Here is a 24163-nt window from a genome sequence, read left to right as displayed (position 1 = left end):
ATCAGGTTTTGAATGGTGCCATCTTATGGTATAACTGCATTACTGCTCTGCTGACTGTGACAGCAATACACCCTGAGTTTAATTAAAGACATCAGAAAATCACAGGTAAAAGTAGAAAAGTGAAGCTCTATGGAAAAGATCAGGCTGAGATAATGTCCTCTGGTGTCCTTACTTTTTTTCTGACAATGCAGCATTTTGTCAAATCTTTATTATTATGACACTGACTGCGCAGCATACTCTTAATGTGTCAAGGCTGGTGATTGGGTTTTAGTAAAAGTGTAAGGGTTTTTTTTCAAAACTTTGGCTTATCTTGTTATTATTATTATATGAAAGGGTTACAGACTGTTCCTCTCTATCTCTGCTATGGGGATGTGCAGTTGTTTTGTAGTCCTCCCCCTGAAAGAACTCATCATTGACTCATCTCGCTGTCTTGTTTTGGGGAACTGCTGATGTAATGACCTTGTGCCAATGATGGCACAATTTACTCAGGAGTAGAGTTTGAGCCTGGTCTTTAAAATCTTATCTCTGTGCCCTGAAAGATCAGTGAGTGTCCCAGGGATTTCAGAGTCTTTCATAGTATCTGACTGACAAACAAAATATCTTTAAACAAACATTACAACAGTGCAGTCAGTGCTGTTTCTTCTCAGTCATCATGTGATCGAACTTTACTGCTTACGTTACTCCTATCTGGCAAGTGAAATGGTTCGAGGTGGATACAAATCAGCCAACCACAAATTTGTTTATCTTGGGAATTTAGATCTTGATCTAGAAATTAAAACTTTATCAGACTCCATCACTTTTGAAGCTTAACTTTTTAAAGCTTTCTCTAGGGGGAAGCATTGTATCAGAATTGGACTGACTCTCCAATACTTTTCACTCACTTTCACTCAAACAGCCAGCATCTCAACAAAGAGATAAGTTACCCACTGAAAGTTTTCCTTGAGAAAATATGATCTTGCCTTTTTATGGCTTCAAATTATTTAATTTTGGAGTTAAAAATCATGCACTTCCAACTTTTGCAAATGCTCACATACACAGTTGGTCTCTCACTTAGACATCAGGGTCAATTAAGTGACAGCTACAGTTCATCTAAGATCTATGTCAACACCTCAGCCACAATGCCCTCACTATGAAGAGTGACACAGAGTGGATATTGTGTGTTCCCCAAGAGGGACGAGAGGGAAAGCTGTAGTCCTTTGTGAAGTGGGTCAGGTCTATGAGGGGGTTAACAATTTGCTATGTCAGCAGAATGATGTGATTTGATAATTCCCATAGCCTATGAACCCCAACGAACCAAAGAAGTCTGTTAGGGGCCTGCAGTCGCTCTAATTATCTCATGATCCTTTGTCTGGCACTGAATACCAGACATTTGTAGGGTCAGATTGGATGTCATGCATAGTGTAGGTTTGAATCAGCCTCAAAGCTGGAAATCCATTTTAACATTTCAGTTAAGCTGTTGGTAAACCTCATGGGAGCTTTTTACCCTGTAGGAATGAACATAAATATTAAATGCAGAAGAGAAGAACATGTATGTGGATGGATTCCCAGAGCTGACAAAACTATTTACAGTCACGCCTGAGGATAATTTGCATGTATGACAAAGTTTACATTCATGTAACAGGAAGTAAAATCAAACAGTATGGAAACACATTGGAAAGTAAATACTCCCTTGCTGTGAACTTCCTGGTATTGTCATTTATAATTACAGGAGGTTACACAAGGGCACAAGGTGTTGTAAAAGTTGTGCAGGTGTTCAAAGATAAATTGCTACTTTGACAATAAAAGTTTGTTTGCATTGTCTTACAATGGGAACATGTGCTCATCAGGAGATGTGTTAATCTTGTACGTTGAGTCTCACAAGGACATCCGGAGAGGTGAGGGTGTAAACTTACACTTCATTTTACTGAGAAGGCAGTTGCAAATAGACAAGCTCCATATGGCATTGTGTGTGTGTGTGTGTGTGTGTGTGTGTGTGTGTGTGTGTGTGTGTGTGTGTGTGTGTGTGTGTGTGTGTGTGTGTGTGTGTGTACTCATGGGTGTGTAAAAAAGCTGTGATGTCATTGCTTGGATCCGGGTGATCCCTTCCTGGCCAATCAGTGTGCAGCAGGAGGTTTGAGGGGGAGGCGGTCAGTGGATGATTAAAGGGTGGGGGGGTTAAAGCTCCAAACCAGGCTGTAAAACATTGACCTGAGGAGTGAGTCGCGCAGTGTAATGTGCTGTCTGCTGCAGCCTAAAGAGCTGAATGCAGCTGTCTGATAGCATGACAGCTATAGGTTTTTACAGCTGGATGTGGCCCAGCCAAGACTTCATGGGAACTTCAGATGAGGAGATTATTGCATTATCCAACCGTCAGGTCAAATGCATCAATATTTCAGACCCACACCCCTCTTGCTATCATAAAACATCAAGGTTCAAAGAAATGAATGTTAAGTTTGGACAATAATGGACACTAAATAGAGAAATCTTACTCGCATTACATTGCTCTGATTATTTGAGTGGGTTAGCTGTCAGTGCTAGGAATGAATTGTATGAGTAAACTGGTATCTAATGTGAATACATTCAGTTGGGGAGTTTAAGCGTCAAACAGCCCTCAACAAATAGGATAAGCCCCTGATGTTTTTATAAAACGTAAAAAACTTGAAAAGCACTCAGAGAGCACAGACCTCCACCAAGCATACTGTGATTTTCATACAACGTCCTACTTTAATGTTATACTCCCTTTCAGCAGACTGTCTGCTACAATTTGGTGTTAGTTGCAGGTTTGTACGACAATTTGTTCCCTGACAGTGTTGAAAATTATGATGACCCACTACATATTTCATATTCCAGATCTTAGTATCCAGAACATTGTCAGGATCTGGATCGTACTTTAACATCTGTCAGAAATTATCATGACTTTGTCTTGTTTTCTTTCCATAAGCAATCCGACCATTTATGGTGGAGTTATATACACATATGGTGAAAACGGCCCTATCTCATAATGATAAAGAATCCTTTAAAAAAAATCCTGAATCCAGACGGTGATCCTGATCACCTTCAAATGTAATCACTTCTTCCTTATCCCATTTTGAACGTTTCCAGAAAATTTCATCAAGATCCATTCGTTAGTTTTTGAGTTATGTTGTTCACAGACAAACAAACAGACAAACTCTCCCAAAAACATAAACTCCTTGGCGGAGGTAACAAAGACCCAAAGTGATACGTTGATGCTCTAAAACTCAAAATGTGCACTCTTCTCTCAGATCTCTGCAAAGGCTTTTAGCTCGGCACTGGCAGAAAGACAAAAATTTGAGACTTTTCTTTATCTGGGGCAACTATTCTTCATATGTTTTGAACGTTTTACATGGAAAACTGTTTTTTGGACTCTTGTGGGGCAGCAGTTTGCTGTGGTGGTTCCTTTGGCAGGTATTTCTGAGGCATCTCACATCTCAAGCCAGTCACACAGCAGTTCTGATTCCACACTGCACTTTTTAAACGCAAAGAAACATTTTCTTTATGGTTCAATATCCATCAAACAGTTGCAAAATAATATCAATTATCTCAAATTTAAAGATTATTTTGTTTGGTCTTATTCAACCTCATTTAGCATCAAACTTCTTCCCATTTCATCCTTCCTCTTTGGGTTTCACCATGTTACCAAAGACTATCTCACATCCTCAAGATGTGACCCCAAGTTTGACCTCTGACATGGTCAGAGTCACGCCAATGACTTCTCTTCTCATTTTTAGAACAATTTTAGCTTTTCTCTACCGGTCAGGAGTCCAAAATAAGAGCGTGGGAGGCATGTTCCTCTGTTGATAAAAAAGGAAAATTAATCAGGGTTTAAAATTGGACAAAAGTAGAACAATGGGGTGCTATTGTGAGTAAAAGTGGACAAAGACTTTCAACTTTGCTAGCACTGGTGTTTCCAGTTGGTTTAATAATCAGCAAACTGAATGCTTCCCTTCCCTCCTGATTGCCAAAGAAACAATCATGAGAATCAATTTTATTTCACATTTATAAAAGTATCATGTTAAAAATATTAGTTAAACCCCAAGTCATAACAATAAGTTTGCAGATTTTGTTACTGACCGCTACAGTTCTGCTCGAAACAGTCGCTGAGCCGGTAAGTAAGAAAGTGTTTATCAGAGATTCACTCATGTTTATATCAGTTGTTATCAGTTTCACAAGTAGGCCTCAATAACAACTCAGGTTTGTTAGTTGACCATATATTTAAAATTGTTTTAGCATTTAGCCTTGATGAAGCAGTCAGGTGGAGCTAAACCCAACCTGGAGCCATCCAAGGAGCACATTAAAGGGCAACTCCGGTTTTTTGACACCTGGACCTTATTTATAGGTGTGTGCATGCTCATATACTCACTCAGACAAACATCGTGCAGCTCGGAGTCCTTCAGAAGTTATTTAGATCCAACCAATTTTAGCCGCACTTAGCGGGGGCCACGGCAAGGGAGCTTCAGCGCGGGACATAATCTCTGCAAAATCGCTCATTTCGGCTATATTTTTTCATCCATCGTTATCCATCGTTATCACAAACACGCTCCTCTTCTGTTGCCATAGGCGAACACTGTCCACAAGCGCACCACCAGTTGGCATCGAGTCGTGGACATGCTCCTGTTTGTTGTTCTCAAGCCAGCTCTTCGTCTCTCTCCCTCTGCATCCTTCTTTCATGGAGCTCCTCGTCCGTGTAGTGAGGCTCAAACCGGTAAGGACAACCGTCAAACTCGAAGTCGTAGTCTGAACACGGTAGACGAGCTGACTTTATGATAACACTGGCGATGGATGAAAAAATATAGCCGAAATGAGCGATTTTGCAGAGATTATGTCCCGTGCTGAAGCTCCCTTGCCGTGGCCCCCGCTAAGTCCGGCTAAAATCGGTTTGATCGAAATAACTTCTGAAGGACTCCGAGCTGCACAATGTTTGTCTAAATGAGTATATGAGCATGCACACACCTATAAATAAGGTCCAGGTGTCAAAAAACCGGAGTTGCCCTTTAATGCAGCATCTAGCTCTTATTATCACTGAGCGTGTTGTCAAACAGAATTGTAAAGCGAGACCAGTGGTAGCATGAACAGACTTTTTGAAGGGCAGGGGGGGGAAAAAAAGCACATACGGTGCGGTCTCGCTGACCAAGATGGCAATTGTATTTGCTAACCAGGAGGGCACATTAGCCCTCCAGGAGGTGTGTCTTAGCCTCCGAGGGGGGCTTTTAGTGCACACGTTTTGGCCCTCAAGTGGAGCCAAAATGTGCAATTGGGGCAGACCACTGGGAACCATGGTTAACAATTTCACTGACTGATTTTTAATCAGGGGGTGGGGGTCCGTGCCTCATTATAAACTTCCTTCAGATCAATATAAAGCAAGCAGGTGTAGCGTGAGGGTTGATTACTATCTAAATAAGAATTGGTCAGATTGAGGAGGATAGCTTTCTATAGACAGATTTACTGGGACTCTCAGAACAGCACAACAAAAATCAACACTTCCTCGTTACACACAATCATGTGCTCCTGAAAAGAACAAAACAATCAGAGACAAATGTAATGAAAGCCACAATTAACATTGCTGTTAAAGCTTACACAGGTGTTCATAAACATTATTCCAACAAGCCAAATTAACCTAAAGTGATATCTGTTGGTTTGTTTGTATCTCTACAGACAGTCAAGCCAGAAATATCTCAGCAAGTCATGGCATAATTTTTTTGGTGACTTATGTCTCTTTTTTTCTTTTAATGAATTAGAAAACTTCTATGTCTAAAGTTACTTTTAAACATTATAAAAATAATAGCTATTATTTTTTGCTTGTCAGTGCACCTCCAACCCTAAGCACTTTGTTTCATTACAACAATAATTAATCTTCTCTGACTCAAAACTCTGACTCAAAGCTCTGCTATAACTCGCAATAAACTTGCAAACAAGTCTGAATATGCCTCTCCACCGTGTCAGTGTTCGTATATACCTGCTTGAACTTCCAAACTAGTCACATTCCTGCGTGGAAACACCACGGGTACGGGGCTGTTGAGGGAGAGGTGAAATCAGAAAAGATGACAAAGAGGGACGAGTGTGAACGAAGGAGAAGAAGGAAAACAAAGTGAAAGGCGGAGAGAACATAAACGAAAAAATAAGGTGAACATGGGCGTGCAACACTACTGGCTGCTGCTGCTGTTGGTCGACTGTCGGGAACAGATTACAGGTAGTGTGCTGGAATATGCAGATTAGTGTGTATGCATGTGTATGAGTTTGTGTGCATGAGTTTGTGTGAGTGAGAGGCACTTGCTGCACCCTGTGTAACTATTTCAGTTTGTTTGTAGTTGAGCAGAGTGTATGTCTGTGTGTCTGTGTGTGTGTCTGGATGTGTGTGCCTGCAGCTTGTGTCTGCTGTGGTGAACTGGCCTCTCCTGGCCTGAAGCATGTCTCGACCTGTCCTCTCTGGAATGCGTTAAACGGGAGCCCTCATGCAAACCCTGCACAGACATAACATTCAAATTATTCAACTGTGATCAATGAGGGACGCCCATCTGCTTTACCATGAGTAAGGAAGAGTGATTCAGCAAGGAAAGGCAGCTGTAAGCTAACATGTTAACACCAGCACAAGGCTCCCCCTAAGCTTTCTCAGGTTGCCTCCACTTTCTCAATCAACCCTGATCACTCAAACTGAATATTTGATATGACAACAGCATCATTCATTGTGCAGTACAAGCACAACACGGTAGTCTGTGTCGATTGTAACAACGGTACTGTTGTCCTGTTGTATGGGTGAAGAAGTAGAGTGTGACGTCATCATCCTACTGAAAACGGCAGCTTACTGTTTACACGGCAACGGTGTCGGCAGCGTTTCAGAAAAATCCCATGTTTTAGGTCAGCTAGAACGCCATTTCTGTGTAAAACGCCTGGCTGAAACTCAACAAAACTTTTGCATTTCACCCTACAGGCCGACCAATAACTGGAGCATGCTAGGTAGTAACCATGAGTAAGGGTTATTACAGATATGATGTATCAAGTTAAGTTGCCCATTTAGGCTTTACTGATAAATAAAAAAATTCTAGGGGTGCCCGAAAGCCTTTTGGTATAAAATACATTATAAGTGGAGTACCTGTTCATTTATTTGTGGGTTTGTATGGGTGAAATGTCACTGGTTACGGTCAGGTCGGCCACTTCAGTTAGAAAGCAAGCTAGGCAGAAGCTCTGTGCAGATGGAGCAGGATCTGCTTTTTAATGTAGCCAATTTTAAGAGACTCATACTGAAGCACTTTTGGTTGAAGAGTACATTCCACTGACAATTTTTACAGCATTTGTCACCAGAAAGTCATTTGTTTCACACTATTTAGAGACACAACTCAGGTATCCATCTTGTTCATACAAAAGATTTGGTGTGACTTTAAAAGCCCACTCAGCTCTTCAAAATATTTTAGTTTTCATAGTTTGAACAGCGCTTCTGCTTTGTCAAAGCATAAACTTTTGAACCAGTCTTCAAATATATAACTGGTTACTTTCTTACCATCTGATATATGGTGATACAGCGTTAGCTAGCATCTACATTAGCTGATAATGCTTGACTCAGAACATCCTAAGCTAACAAAAAACACTTTCAATTGTTACTGGATTGTTACTTACCTGATCAATTCCCTCTCTCTTCCTGGTTATGAGAAAACCAGTAGAATGACAGCTGGGGTCGATTTGTTGGATTCAGATCAGTTTAGACAACACTGAAAACAGCACTGCATGATATTGAAAAGAAGGATCTTTACACAGAAACCATATCTTCAAAGGGTGTCACGGCTCACAACTGAATCCACTCCTTAAGATTTTTCATATGTTAAGTTGTAAATGGCTCATTTAACTATTATACAGCTTCATCATCTGTTATAAACACACAAGGTAATATTTCATTAAAGATAGAAATCAATCCGAACAGTATCTTTTAATCCAGTATCCAGCTCATTTTGAACTAATTACTGACCTTATTACAACAGTGAGTGACAAACATACTGTATACATATTTTTAAAAAGTGTTAAAAAGTTTGGATTTCATAAAAAAAAAAGAAGATCCAAAGCTACAGATAAATGCCTACCATAGTGTGATTTCAGTTCCTTCCCAACTGGTGTAATGCTTAACAATCCAAAAACTGTCAGAGAAAGAGTTAGTCATGTTTCAGTTCATTGTTTTTGGTAACATAACAACTCGTACGATTAAGATGAATGCTAGTTGTGAAGAATGTATCATCTGCATACAAAGTGATTTTACATAACAAGGTGGTAAAGTAACTGGACCTCCTCAGGTGGTGCTCTGCGAAGTGACTTGAATGTCTTTTTTTCTGCCAGGGGCTGTAAGCAGCATCAGTCCGTATATAAAGCATTATGAGGGCTTATCGTACAACAGAGAGGATCTTCACAAGGAGCACCTGAGAACCAGGAGAGCCACACAACCCCAGGGGTACACTCTGAAACTGGACTTTACTGCTTTTCAAAGGTAACTTCACATTTCTCTCACAGACAGTTGTTTCATCGCTCTCTTAAAAATAGAATATTGACTTAGATTTAGTATCTTTTTGTTTGAACAGGTTATTTATCCCTGTAAGCAGAACCACATGTCAGACACTTGTCCATATTTGTGGAATTTGTGTTGATAGATCTACATACCTTCCACTACACTACAAAGCTTTGACCCCATCTGTGAGCTGTTTGTCTTTTTGATTTCTTCAGAACTTTTCGTCTGCGTTTGAAACGCAATGCAGCAGCGTTTTCTGGAAATTTCCAACTGGTCCTCAAAAATGGCTCAACATCAGCTGACCTCTCACACTTGTACTCAGGATCACTAGAGGGTGAGTAACGTCCTGGATCCACGAGGGCAAAGCTTTTACTTTAATCAAAGCTTTTATAAATAGAGCTCTGGATAAAACATCTGGAGGAAAACCCACTTGGATGAACATCTGCTTATGTTAAAAACAGACCTGATGGCTGAAATTCAAAGATAAAAGTAGAATGAATGAAAGACTTTTCCACTCTTTTGTGCCTGATATGTCCTCCTGATGTCTGAACTCTGCTTCTTATCTTGATGCTCTCCTCTGTGTCTGCCTGCGTTTATTAGTTATCTTTTATCTCTCTTCATGTTCACCTCTCTGACCCACACATGTGACCTCTCCACACCCTGTCTTGCAGGTGAGCATGGCTCAGCCTGCCACGGCTCTTTGTTGGAGGGTCTATTTGAGGGAAGCATCCACACAAACAATGGTACTTATCATGTAGAGCCAGTGCATAGATACATCAGCCACCAGGCAGATCACCACTCCATCATCTACCATGAGGATGACATGGGTAAGACACACCTTTTTGATCAAATTTATATTCAAGCTACCATAGCTCTGTTTTATCTTTTTGTTTGTTTGTTTTGGATTTAAAAAGAAAAAAGCATCTGCAGTTTGGACCTCTCCAGTGTCCCTCCATCTGTAACTTCAGCTGCTTTTCATGGCAAGTTCAATGATGATGGCACAAGCACAAGAAGACATGGTAGCACTTTAGATTACAGCCCGCGTCTTACCGTGTAGTTTCCCGTCTCTTACAGTGTAGTTTCGTCAACTGTAGGGGTAACTCTCACACATGTACCTTGACATTTTGCGGTACCTATCGGGTAGTTACGCTCTCGTCTTACAGTGTAAGTCCTGGAGTCTTACAGTGTAGTTTCGTCAACTGTAGGGGTAACTCTCACACAAGTACCTTGACATTTTGCGGTACCTATCGGGTAGTTACGCTCTCGTTTTACAGTGTAGTTTCCCGTCTCTTACAGTGTAGTTTCGTCAACTGTAGGGGTAACTCTCACACATGTACCTTGACATTTTGCGGTACCTATCGGGTAGTTACGCTCTCGTCTTACAGTGTAGTTTCCCGTGTCTTACCATGAACTTGTCAAAACAGTGTAATTTTCCTGGGCATGTGCTTTTGCTGTTAATGTGCCACTTCCTCTTAACAATTAGTATGGTGAATAAAGTAGACCAATGATGAACCTAAACACTGTAATGTATTGATGAGTATGTGTTTCACACAATAATGATAAGGCTTGCAGATGTAAAAAAAAAAAAACTTTATTTTTTCAAACACACAGAGACCCCACATAGTAATTCACTTTTTAAGTAACCCGGCCATTAAGTTAACACTTGCCACTGCTAACTGTCTACCTGTCCAGTACTTCCACTGCGACAACCCACTACTTTACCTGTAACTACTGGTCAACAACTGGAACCGGGCTGGATTATAAAGTGCACACTTGTTGGCTTGACTTACTGTGTAACTACCCACTACTTTACCTGTAACTACTGGTCAACAACTGGAACCGGGCTGGATTTTAAAGTGCACACTTGTTGGCTTGACTTACTGTGTAACTACCCACTACTTTACCTGTAACTACTGGTCAACAACTGGAACCGGGCTGGATTTTAAAGTGCACACTTGTTGGCTTGACTTACTGTGTAACTACCCACTACTTTACCTGTAACTACTGGTCAACAACTGGAACCGGGCTGGATTTTAAAGTGCACACTTGTTGGCTTTACTTACTGTGTAACTACCCACTACTTTACCTGTAACTACTGGTCAACAACTGGAACCGGGCTGGATTTTAAAGTGCACACTTGTTGGCTTTACTTGCTGTGTAACTACCCACTACTTTACCTGTAACTACTGGTCAACATCTGGAACCGGGCTGGATTATAAAGTGCACACATGTTGGCTTTACTTACTGTGTAACTACCCACTACTTTACTGTAACTACTGGTCAACAACTGGAACCGGGCTGGATTATAAAGTGCACACTTGTTGGCTTTACTTACTGTGTAACTACCCACTACTTTACCTGTAACTACTGGTCAACAACTGGAACCGGGCTGGATTTTAAAGTGCACACTTGTTCGCTGTACTTAATGTTCAACTACCCTCTACTAGTGTGCATTTTATAATCTAGTCCAGTTCCAGGTGTTGACCAGTAGTTACAGGTAAAGTGCTGGGTTGTTGCAGTGGAACTGTTGAAGCTACTGACATCTGTGTTTCTATGATGAATAATGCTTGGACACTTTATCCACACAGATAGTCCGGTCAGAGAGTAAAGGCAGATACACAGTCCACAGTTCAGTCTTTTATGTATCCTTTAAGAAACAGCATTACAGCAACGGCCGGATGCATGGAGATTGAATGAACGAAGAGGATGAATAATGTGTGTGACATCAACGTCCAACAGCCACTTATCAGTAGTGCATCTCAACAGGGTTGGCAGTGTATGGTATCTGAAACAATAAATAACAGAAGGTGAATCAAAGACAGTGTCTACCAGACGTTAATGATGCGCCCACTAGCTATTTAGCATTAGCAGTGCAACGTAAGGGAAACAAGAGCCAAAATTCCTGCCACATAAACAAACAAACTAAATGTTTATTCCCCTCTGAACACTCCTTAAAGATAACGTGTAAGCTATTAAAGTACTTACTTCCTCAAGAATGCATCACTGATAACTTATAAGATGTTTTGAAGATGCTTTTAAACAATCGCGGAATCTCCGTTCGGGATATACAACTTTTAGGACCCCAGGCTGCCCGCATAAAGGCATGAACGCAAATACGCAAAATCCTAAGGACCCCGGTCTGCCCTCCAAGTTGCCTGAATGAAATTATATACAAAATGCTTACAACACATCAACGAAGAACAGAGGCAATTTATAACAGAAAATACTGGATAGTTAGCCAGTAAGCAAAGGCAAGTGTGATCTTAATGGATCAGTAACTTAAAAGGAGAATTACAATGTGGGGTCTCTGTGTGTATAAAAAAAATAAAGATATTTTATACGTCTGAATATCATTATTATGTGAAACCCATACTCATCAATACCTTACAGCTTTTAACTTTATCATTGGTCTACATAATCTTTATCCATGCTGATTCTTAAGAGGAAGTGATACATCAAGGTTTGCATAGTTAGAGCATATGTCCAGGAAAATTACACTGTTTTGATAAGTTCATGGTAAGACACGGGAAACTACACTGTAAGACTCCAGGACTTACACTGTAAGACGCGAGCATAACTACCCGATAGGTACCACAAAATGTCAAGGTACATGTGTGAGAGTTACCCCTACAGTTGACGAAACTACACTGTAAGACGAGAGCGTAACTACCTGATAGGTACCGCAAAATGTCAAGGTACATGTGTGAGAGTTACCCCTACAGTTGACAAAACTACACTGTAAGAGACGGGAAACTACACTGTAAGACGCGGGCTGTAATCTAAAGTGCTACCGAAGACATTCCTTGTTACAGTGCATCTCCCATAGCAGTTTGATTCATGGCCCTCTTGGAGGTGTCACTGAAAGATAAATGACCAAAGTGAAAAAAGATTTTCCCTGTTCCTAATCCTTATTGCTCTGCTCTAATGCCGTACAGCCCAAAACCTTAGTTCAAGCTGAGGGAACTAGAGGTTGGTAACCATCCAAACCTTGAGTTCATAGGAAGAGTGGTGTTGTAATGTTACATTAGAAACTTTTCAGCAAACACCCAGGCCAAAGAAACTGTAGATTGAGGAGGTAACTTGCAAAGGAAAATGACACATGGCTGTTTAAAATGAAGAGGAAAGTGAAACAGGAGAGGAAATAAGGAAGAGGTTCAAATTAAAGCCATATAAGGCTGTTTAAAGGACTGTATTGAGCGGAATACCTTGAAAAAAGTTTGTACAAATATTGATTAAAGCAGGCTCCAATGATCATGTCAGCTGTTGAATACATCTGTCAGAATGTTATGTACTGTACAAAATGACGTGATGTGAGCATGTGTACTTCTCAACAAGGTTCCCCTGCGTCACATGTTTATTTTTATTGATACAAGATTTTCTGAGAAAGCATTTCACTGGAATAGAAAAGTACCACAGCCCCCCCTCCAAGTGTTCTTAAGTCCACACAGACTCCATGGCTACTTTCCTCCCCCAGCTTCCGACCATTTCTCCATCCCCTCTCACAACTGTGGACACATTCACTTCAGATAGTGCCACAGCCGACAACATCCTGGCCTCTCATTCATAGAACGACGTCTCTGCAGGAAGCCGTACAAGATTTTGGCACACGATAGTTCCATAAACAATCAATGCTTCCCACAGACATATCAAATTAGGACAGGCGAATGACATAATGGAGTACTCCTGTGTGTGTTTTACACATCCTGCGGTTGTTGTCTAGGGACAACAAAGGTCCCCCTGGGATGTAGGATATCTTGAATTTTGTCACATCTGGGACACAGGGTAAAGTATTTTATCAGCAAAGATCAGCACACCTGGTTCCCTGAAGTGCTTATGTAAAACTAGGGTTAGGTGATGGTGTGGTCTAAGAAGAATGGCCAGAATGATATTTTTCCATCTTTCTATGATGCAGTGTATCAATAACATTGATGACTGTCTATCATCGTAAAGGTACTTTATACCCTACATTACCTATACATTTAGAACAACACTGCATCCTGTTGGCATTAATGTTTAACTCCTGTGCTTATTACATGATTCATAATGAAAGTGAAACTGTGTGATTGAATTTCAATACAACAACTTTTTGAATAGGATAGAACTTTATTTTCATTGTAACAAGCACAATGGAATTGAAGTCACAGCAGCAATCAAGAAAACAAAAGTAAGAAAGTGTATAGAAAGTGTAAAAAGGTCCATAAGAAAATAGATGATGACAGCTTGTCCATCATTCTCCAGTTCAGCCAGCCTCCACCTCCACAGGGTCCAGGACTGAGCTTCTTCACAGCACGTGAAGCTCTTCTAATGTGGCATTGGTGTCTGATGTTAGCTCCATTAACCATGTCTGTGAATAGCATGATGCTACTCTGCCCTCTGGTATTCCCTCTGTTGCTGGGTTAGCACAGCTAGCTCGTCCATCCCACCGGAGATAGATCTTATGTTCCCAACAACGATGGATGAAAGGACAGCACCATGTTATCACTTCTTAGTTCACATCTGAGAACCAGTATGTCGTCCTCACCTCCTTCTCCTCACCTTGTGGGGAGACATCAGGCCTTACACCAGTTAGCATTGACATGCTACAGGCTGCTAACAGCTGAGTTCACATGTAAACAATGCAGCCATGGTTACATGTAGGATCTCCAGACAAACACAGGAGAAAAAGTAGTAAAAATATCACTGAAACCACAAAAAGTTTGGTGTCCATGACCAACAAATGAGCCATACAAAGTAATGATTCACTCCAAATACACAGATTACGAAAAAGAGACGAAAAAAATTACAAGAATCGGACAAAGAAGAGAGAGTTGCTGCAAAAAGCAGCCATAGCCAACATGGCGGCGCCTAGCAACAATGTGTTATAGTGTTTATGGTGTTTAACTTGAATTCCTCTCTTCACTCTTATGAGCAGGGGACATATCTTCTGACCCAAGGAGTGCAGTGTTGTGTTGAATTTAGGTCTTGGTGGATTATTTTGCATTAAGCTATCCAAAGTGGTGTTTAAGGGCACTAAGACCAACAATAGTGACACATGGATTGACTGGAATGGCACATATAGGACACTTGGCCTGATCAAGATCCTTTTGATGGGACGATGCTTGTAAAACTAATTTTGTTCCTCCTTTCCCCCACCCCCACCCCCTTGAAATCACAGTAAAAGAGCAATGCAAAATATATTAGAGTCAAAAGTTTAAATGTAGTGATCCTGGCCTGTGTTCCTTTGTTTATTAAAACTCAAGTATTCAACCTTCAGCTGATCGGAATTTTGCCTGAAATGTTAGACTTTTTTGCATTTGGGAAATCATTTCTCAGACTTATCAATTGTTTTGGAACACAGATCACTTCTAACTGGTTCAACAAGACATTTTCTGTGCTTTTGATTCAAACAAATCATTACGAAGTAAAAACAAACTTCAGCAACTTTGGCAACACAGGACAGAATCAGTTCTCTGCTTCAGATTGATACAGAGGAAGAAACAGAAACACAGTGAAAAGGCTGGCATGTAGAAAAGTCTGGAAACAATTTCATATGTAAGTAGACGCCGTGCATTTAGGCCTCCACATCAGAGCCCACACCCCCACAGCACACCCCCACTCAGGCCATGTATAGCACAAATCCCAGGTTTGTGATTGGCTGGAGGCCTTTTGTAGCATGGTGTGATCCAATCATGTGTTGCCTGTCCCTCACTGTAAGCTCGAACCTGATCCAGAAGATGTAGGCTACTGGGGCAGAGGGGTTCACATGCATATAGATGCACATGCATATGTACACATGGATTTGATGTGCATTACACTTTGAAGCTCTTACATCACCAGTTAACAGGAAAAACCTTACCTGATTCTGTCACCAGAGCAGCACAACAACCCTCATGTGAAAGCGATTATTGCAGCATGTGACTCCACTGTAACTTGTGGAATTCAAATCCATTTTCTCTCCATCAAAGGAGTTGGAAAAAAAAACTTCTAGTTGAGTACATCAGTATTCAGATGTAACCAGAGACATATAGTTTTGATCAGTTGACGTTCTCAAAAAAAAATTTTTGCAGCACTTTCCTCAACGTTTTTCCAGTGCTGAGTCATTTGCCAAACATCACATTCTATAATTTAGATGAGGGTTAGGGTTGAAGGTATTGTTTGGAAGGAGACCTCTTGGCTCCTTCAGTTTTCATTGAATTCTTTGTGCCTGTCAGTCAAACGGGATAGGCATATTTGTGCAAACTCAGTGCTCCTCTGACAGCATCCCTGTCATTATTGCAATAATCAAACAGAGACAGTTATCCCAAAGGTGTTGCAATGTGCAAATGATAGTGCTGTTTTAGTGAAATCTTACCAGTACCTTCCACAGTGCTTTCCAAAGGCTGTCTCATGTCTCAACTCAAGGCCACAGCTCTAATTTCAAAATGCAGGTCCTCTATTAATAAAGTGTCTGAGTATGTGAAGAGGCTTCTGTCCAAGACGGACTAATCTTCTGTTATATAAAGTATTTTGTGCGAATGTTAAATTTTAAGCATATTTTGATGTGGTAATGCCTTTAATGTAAGGAAAAAAATATGGGAATGTTGGATGGTAACACTTCCCCATCAGGAAAGCAACCCTGAATTAATGCTATGATATTGAAATAAGAAATGATGTTACAAATATTGTCACCCTATTAAAACAATGGCCTAATTCATTTTTTGATGAAAATCAGCTTTTGACTTAAATTATCTCTTGATAATGCTGGCCATCTCCGGTAAAATCGTTTATATCTTTCGCTAAAAGGGTCATACTCTTTATGCCCTATAGGAAAATGGTCTATGTCAGGAGGGTCACTTAGGCCATTTTATTTCTAGCCTAAGTCAAAATTTTGGATTATTTAGGATAAAATGACTTGGGTTAACTACAAATTTAGCTACTTCTAGCTAGCTACCTATTCCTGGCTAGCCCACTTATTTCTGTAACCAAACATAAATGGGAACAAGGCAATAATAACCCTCAAAGTTAAAGAAATGTTTTTGCTTTTTGGTAGGAGATGTATAAGTATGCCTACTCAGCATAGGCTTGACCTAACATTTGTTCAATTTTAGTTGGAGTTATTCAAGTTTTGAGTTTGCTTTATGCAATTAAAGGACAGTTAATGGTCAGGTTTCAAAAAGTTGCCATAACTGGATGTTGGAAATGGGTTAAGTTCAATAAATAAAAAAAAAACAGCAAAGAAGACCAGGAGAAGTGAGGAAGGGACTACCTGTTAAATTTACCTCAGGGTAATTTCAGTTTTGAGTTTGCACTATGGAATGAAAAGGCAGTTTGAGCCAGGTTTAAAGTAGCCTAAGTCACACTAAAACATTAGAAAAACTGGCCTAAGTCACTAAGTTATTCTTTAATGTTACATGACTAACAAACAATGTTCTATGCGTGTCAACAGTCATCCACAGTGAAGGCCTTTTTGATTGAAACAATGCAATGCTTTGTATTTGGTGAAGTTTTTTATGTTTTCCCAAAACTTGATAAAATGACAAAGGCAATTTTTTTAATAGTGTGACGACATAGAAAATGCAGGAAACATCCTTAAATTGCTTTTTCTTTCATATCATTTGTGACTTTAAATCTATTTCCCTCCAACAAAACACCCTTTACCAGCAAATCTTCCACTTGGCATGCATGAAGGATAAAAAAAGGTTTGCAATGTGAGATGACATTGTGTAATATTGTGATATCTGGTATGTTTAGTAAGATATCACAATAAGAAGTAGATTATTATTATAGAGTGCATATTGGCTTACATTACTCACACACAAAACCTATGTTATTAACAAGTTTTTTTGGAACCCAAGCTACACTTAAGCTATTATTTCATTACTCAATATTACCAATTAATCTGAGGTTAACAAATACGTGGCTAAAGCTTCATTGAATTGCATCAAAGTAGCATAAAAGCATGACTATAATACCCAAGCCTCAATCTAACAGGTAGACATATATTCTCAGTGAGAAAAGACTGATTGTAACCATGAAAGCATTTTTTAACTTGGAGCAATAAATTAAGATATTTTCTTTTCTTTTTTTTATTCCAAATGCTCACAAAGAGACATTTGTTTAACCTTATTGTGCAGCCCTGCTGAGAACTGATGTGACTGTGAACACAAAGTGATAACTCATGTGTCTGTTGAGTAAACCAGAGTGGGCACATGACCCAGACTCTTAGTTTTTTAAAACCTAACTTTAAAATGCCAGGACAGCTATCAAGACATATTAAATGTACTTAATTTTGTAGTCTCTGATAATGGAAGTGCACCGTGAAAGAGTTAAAATCCGGCGTCTGGACCTCTTCTCAACAATCGTTGCCCCCTGAGGAATGCACAGCTCAGCACATTGAAATCAACAAATTCAGTACAAACAATTCACTTCATACTGTGATCATGAGCTTATCTTTCAGAGTATATTTTCTGCTTGACCAAATAAGCACTAGTGGATTTAACCCTGTGCTAGATCTCTGTTCAATTATTTGTCATGACTGGACAACAGGGTTTTATTTGGGACACGATGCCCACGTTTCAATGACTCGCTGTGGGTAAAGGTTCACAGTCAGCACAAATATGTTCAAGGACAAAATTACTGTTGACTGTTTGCTGCCAAGCCTGAGATGTTTCTGTTCAACTAAAGTTGACTGAAAGCAAAGAAGAAGAATTGTGTTTTCATGTGAAAATAATATGAATTATTAACTAAAAATACTTTCAAAGTAAAGTCCTTGAAAGTTTCTGTGTTTCTGTGTAGTCCTACCATCCATGAAAACTAGTCCTGGTGGATTCTGTGCTGCAGACGAGTTAAACCGCCTCGCCCAGAGCCTCGGACTCAATGAGGTAGGACAGTCCAGACATCACCTCAATGACTGCACACGCTAAAATGGAAACACACTCTGACTTCTTTCTTTTTCTGTCCTCACCCTTCAGTTTTCCTCCTCTGCAATGCTGTTTATAGCTGACTAATTCCAAACCAAGGAACCTGTCTAAGAATAGGGGAAACCAAAAGTCTATTTCCTATGTTGTAACTGACCTAATTTATGAGCGCATGCTGTGACTTTTATTTAGCCTGTTGAGTCAGAGAGCAAATAACAGAGTTTAATTTTTGTGTATATAAAGAGAACAGTGTGGTGACTTGAGATAGCCAAAATCTGTTTCCTCACAAAACTATATTTGGAGATGAAAATCCAGCAGAAAGAGTTGAATGTGTTGTAAAACAACTATAAGCCAGGGGTAACAGAATAAACATCTGCCCAATCTATTAAGCTAATCCCCCCTTTGGGTTCCAGCTTTATTGTTAACCTGCAGGCTGGGTGGTGGTCCCACTGGTATTGTCAACAATGGAAATCTGGACATGGGTATGAATCCATTTTTATCTACATACCTGCCGGAAGAGATCATTTCCACTGTTTCATCATGAAATGGTCTGAGCAGATGTTTCAGTGGAGCCATGTTGGGTTCCTGCATTTTCACGCACCCTCTCTATTTGGGACAAATGTCACCCCCACTCTAAACCAAGTTCAGCAGCTGCCACAGTTTAATGTGCTTATCAATAACACATGATTCACTTTTTGTGAGAGTAAGGGCAAGTATCTATTGGTGATTTATCAGGATGTGTAATGTTTCAAACTAGCCTCACAGTTTGTGCCCCTTCAAACTTTGTTCAGGTGTAATTCTTCCTTTTTGGGGGTTTCTGCAATGTGATCCACAGGAGGCAGCAGTGAGCCGGTCTAGGAGAACAATAGATGAGTCCAAGACTACCTGTCTGCTCCATTTCTATGCTGACCACCGCTACTTCAAGAAGTTCAAGTCTGTTGAAGCTGTGGTGGGTCAGGTGAGTCATAATTCATCCTGTTTTGAGTTTGAACAGAGATCAAACTTCATTTGTGACACACGCTGTGCAAACCATGATGGCATCATCGGCACACATGCAACGCCTTTGCAAATAGTCAGAGGGTAAGAAGCCCTTAAAGAGCCCCAAATATGAAAAAAACAGTCATGCCAGAGGAAAAAGAGTAGAGTTTGAAAATTCCTATTATTGCACAATTTGTGTGTACACAGAGAAAAGCTCAAGCCAGAATAGACCCAGTGTAGTGACATGTGAAGACTCTAACCTGAGTTGTCCCATGTTTTAGGCCTCAGGGAACACAATGTTCATCAGAGCATTTATAGTTTGATGGAACATCCTTTAAAAGGGACAAAACAAAGCAGAGATCATCAGCTGTTGGCCGACCGGAGCGTGCCGTGTTTACCAGCCTGTCCCTGAAGCCTCCTCTGTCCTGGATTTTAAGTTTCTAGGGCTGCAGTCAAAGTTCACCTGATGTAATTCTTGTTTATAAAATATAATTTAAAAGACACTGAAAACTGACACTGCATTTCCCAACAGCCCTGTGGACACAATGGATACCCTCTATGAAGTAATAGAACTGGCGGTGTATAATTTCAATACTGAGTTCTGTAATAACAAAGCGCTAGATGAAGCAACAGGGACAGACAGTTTTGTAAAAAGAAGGACAAACAGAAGAATCTCATGCTGTATGTGTATGCTAATATGGATGGCAGAGCATTTTGTGATTCACCATCCAGTCAACAATTCAGCTGAAAAATTTTAATGTCAAAAGACTTTTACCTCCTCCCCTGATCCTGACAGGGACAAGTGAATAGTGATGTTAAGAGATGTACAATGATGGTAACATACTCAGCTGGTGTGTGGACAGAACTGGGCTGATGACAGTTAAAATGTGATGAGACACATCCACACACTCTTGACAAGAAGAGAAGATTTTGACCAAGTGACCACTAGAAGATTAATTTCTATTTATGTGAAATCACAGCATTAGAGTCGCAGCCTTGCTCAAACAAGACAGGTGTACTGAGTAATTAAAATTCTCCCTATGCACTGACATATTGAAACATACAAGAAATTTAACATGTATTGGCATATTAAAAAAACACAAATGAAAAAAAAAAGGACAGAGTGTTTCTGCTCTGAGCTACTGTGAGATTGTTGAGAAACTTCTTCCTCCATGAGAACATGATGGCACATCAATCACAAACATTGGCTAAATAAAGTTCTGCCCCCCTCCTCAACTGCACTATGTACCTTCAGTTCACAGCAACAACCCTTTATGTGGCACTCCAAGGACAGGCAGCACAAGCTGAGTACAACACAACTGCTTCACAGAAACCTATTAAAACTAGATGATTCCTTTCTTGTTGAAATTCTGCGGTAACTGTTTATAATTAAAATGTCCAACATTCTTAAACCCCTGCCCTGCTCTCTTGACCTTTGACCTTTGTGGAACAGCAAAATTTCAGCATTAGCTTATCACTGAGGGCTGAAGGGTGTTGAGAAATTTTTCACTCCAACGATAAACAGTATGAGTTAATAGTTTCAAAGTGTAAGGATTTGCTGGTTTAAGCTGATTTTGGCGTAAATAGCGACTGACTTGAACTCAGATTTTTGGTCAGTAGCTGCTGCAGTGTCTGTGAGAAAGATGGCAGATTTCAGTCAGTCTGTGTTATCATATCTCTGTCTGAACTAAGTGCTTGTCATAGGGGTCAGAGGTCGAGTGAGATGCTTTGCTGGCAGGCAAAACTTTTACTTCAGTTCTTTTAGATTTAGTAAAATGTAAACCAGTAATTATTTTCTTGTGTGATAAGAAAGTGGGACAGCACAGATGAGAATTTTTCAAACTATTTAACATCCATGCTCTGAGTATCTGATTTTGGGTCAGTTCATCATTTTTTCTTTATTTGTTGTGTTTTCTCCCAGGCTGTTTTGCTTTTGTTAAATTCAATCTCTTCATGGTCAAAACAAGGTCAGTAATTGACTACAAACGTTTGTCTTTAGCTGCTTTTTTTGGCCACGGTGGCTTTCTTCCTGCTGTCCGCCCCATCATCACCTCATCTGACCCTACTCAGATTCTTTCCAGCTTAAACAATTGTACTTGTTCCTGGATCAGTGCCAGGCCTTTGCCGCACCATGTGAGAAAGTTCACTGGAAGTTAAGCCGTGAATTGATACGATATTTGAGTGTAAATAGACAAAACGCTGTCATCACTCACTGCTGACCTGATTCTCCCGTCTCCTCTGTCCAAGGTGTCAATATTTACATTTATGTATATTCCCAGTGAGGTGACTGTATGTTCACCTCTTGTTGTGTGGACCTTTGCATGTGACTGGTCAACACGTGCTGTTCTGAATGTGGGGCTTGCTGTGCCACCCACAGTGAAAATACCCTGAGAGTAACCTGGAATGACTTCACAGGCTGAGATTTTGAATCCAGACTTGGTTGCGGATGTTTGTGTTGGTATTGTTTATTTGTATTGTTGTGTTAGCATGTGCTTACTTTATCCAGTAGGTGGGGCAGTTCTGCTGATGTTTCATCTGCTTGGTTGTACTATTTTATGTTTTTCCAAAGCCTTTTACCATCCATTCATTGATGTCTGGGGCCAACCCCTGGACTTAAGCTCACTAAAACACATCAGATTCACTTCCCCTCTCCTGGTCATTATTTACAGTTTAATCTTCACAGTGCTGGTGCAGAATACACAGGATGAGGACTAAAAGCAGCAACACAAAATTTTTCTCACAGCATTCAGCTGCTGAACAAGCTCTGATACACAGTCTGAATTCAGCCCGCTGCACTCAGTTGAACTTTGCATCCAATGGTCCTCATAAGTCACCATCAGTAGCGATTGCTCTAAGACTGCAAGGGAAAATGTCCCCCAAAAAAGTGGCAATATGTACTGCTGTGTGTACATTTTATTGACAAAATATGAGCTACAATTCCTTCATCTTAGTTCAGAGTCAGCTACCTATCACAGGTAACTGGCTCCACCTCCTTCTCATTTATCCCCGCAGCGTCTCAGCGCTTTAACACAGTTGGACGCTCAGCATCTTCTGACTTCAGCGGGGAATCATAGAGTGGGTTGTTCCACTGTGGAAACTGGACGGTCATTGGATAAACGCTGGGCTTTGTCCCGCCCATCGGACGCTCAGCGTCTCTGGGGTCTATGAGACAATGGGCTGGCCTGGGCTTCTGCATGATGATTGGATGATCTTTCTGTGGCTGAATCCCTTCTTGATTGACAGTGAAATGAGCCAGTCAGTGATCTTGAAGTATAACCCTCCACCGGAGCATCTTCTGAGTTCAACATTTACTTGTTCTGGACTGATCTGGAGGCTTTATCGATCCCCAGCAAGTTTACCTTTCTTAAAAATGACGAGTGTTGTGTTTAAAGATTCTCCCTCTTTTCACCTATAAGCAGCTACAGCTACAGCTGTGGAGCTTCTCCCCCTGTCACTCACACTTACAGCCGGTCGTAGTCTCACATAGCAGCTCCAGCTGCTAGCTGACACGGAGGGTAGAATTTACAGTTAAATAATGAACAAATTTATGATGTAGGCCGCAAAAATATGAGCTTCCCCTACTTGACTGACCAGCAGCTGCCACTAGTCACCATACAATGCCTTAATGATGAGCGGGTTGTAACGCTTTTACTTGTACACTTTGTGCAAAGTGAGTTCCCTGAAGGACAGTCAAGGTCTGATAACTATCAGCTTCAAGTTGCCATTTGAAAACATTTGTTTTGCAACTTTGATTTTCACATCAATCCATTTAACCTTGTATTTTTCTACTGATTTGTGGTAGCTGTTGTGTTTTGTTGGTTCTGTTTTGTCGAGTTGTGCGTGTCCACCTCTCAAGTCCTCTGAACCTCATTTGATAGATCAGAGATGGGATATGTTCTTGACTGTCTCCTCATATTTGTGTCTTTTTTTGCAAGATTAACAACTATATGAAAGCTGTGAACGACATCTACGACAAGGTGGACTTTGATGGCATCAAGCTGATCAACTTCCAAGTGAAATCCCTCAAAGTAAGTTAACTTATGAGCAACGAAACAGCTGTTTCAAACCTCTGAGAGTGTAGGCCACAAGTCAATTCAAAACAACAGAAATACACAGTGTAGTCATTTGGAGTTTTATGCTTTGTGTTGTTTCACAGTTTTTTGTCTGCACTGTATTCTCATGTCTCCAGGTGATGACTGAGGAGGACAAGACAAATCCCTTGTATCCTCTGTACATCGGGCCAGAGAAATTGTTGAGTCTGTTCTCTGAGAGCAACTGGGAGGACTTCTGCCTGTCCTACCTGCTCACTAACAGAGACTACAGCGGGACACTCGGGCTTGCCTGGCGGGGAAAGCCTGGTGAGTCTGACTAACCCTGACACCAGCATTCACACAAACATCACACATATTCTTAAAACCTTATCTGTTCGTGATTTGACTTTAAGATAACATAATCTCCAAAAGTAAGATGCCATGGGCTGTCAATATTTGCATTTGAAGGGTCATTAAGCTATTTATCAAAAGTTTTAGGCCTTAAAAACTAACATTTATTGATTTATTATATGGATGTAAAATATCTACAAAGTAAATCATAGTTTAAATGTATGTTTTTTCAATATGGGACTGGGTGTCCTTTCACAGTAGACACATATTTGTATGTCTGTGCCGTGGTGAAAAATCAAACATCTGTACATTGAAAATGTTTTCACCTTCCTTGCACATCTGTGTGAATCTTTGCACTGTTGATCTACCAATGTTCAGCCTCCCCTCTGGTTCTCACATGACACAACCTGGCAGGAGGCCTCGATCAACACTCCATCACACTCCCA

At 40.5% G+C, this 24163-nt stretch overlaps 1 protein-coding gene across 1 annotated transcript in view; it reads left to right on the top strand.

The window, feature by feature from the left end:
- The first annotated feature begins 6126 nt into the window (after positions 1-6126).
- The window catches only part of LOC141788601 (disintegrin and metalloproteinase domain-containing protein 10), a 33272-nt gene continuing 15235 nt past the window's right edge, over positions 6127-24163 (top strand). Inside the window, exons 1-8 of the mRNA XM_074667500.1 lie at positions 6127-6187; positions 8317-8464; positions 8698-8816; positions 9154-9309; positions 18236-18321; positions 19196-19315; positions 23271-23363; positions 23525-23693. Coding sequence (XP_074523601.1) covers positions 6127-6187; positions 8317-8464; positions 8698-8816; positions 9154-9309; positions 18236-18321; positions 19196-19315; positions 23271-23363; positions 23525-23693 — 952 coding nt within the window. The remainder of the gene's footprint in view (positions 6188-8316; positions 8465-8697; positions 8817-9153; positions 9310-18235; positions 18322-19195; positions 19316-23270; positions 23364-23524; positions 23694-24163) is intronic.

Source organism: Halichoeres trimaculatus, unplaced genomic scaffold (assembly GCF_033239565.1).
Source record: "Halichoeres trimaculatus isolate MK-OKI-2021-1 unplaced genomic scaffold, fHalTri1.1 fHalTri1_scaffold_4, whole genome shotgun sequence".
Taxonomy (NCBI): Eukaryota; Metazoa; Chordata; class Actinopteri; order Labriformes; family Labridae; genus Halichoeres; species Halichoeres trimaculatus.
Note: the sequence above shows the minus strand (reverse complement) of the source record. Positions and strands in the feature narration are given on the sequence as shown.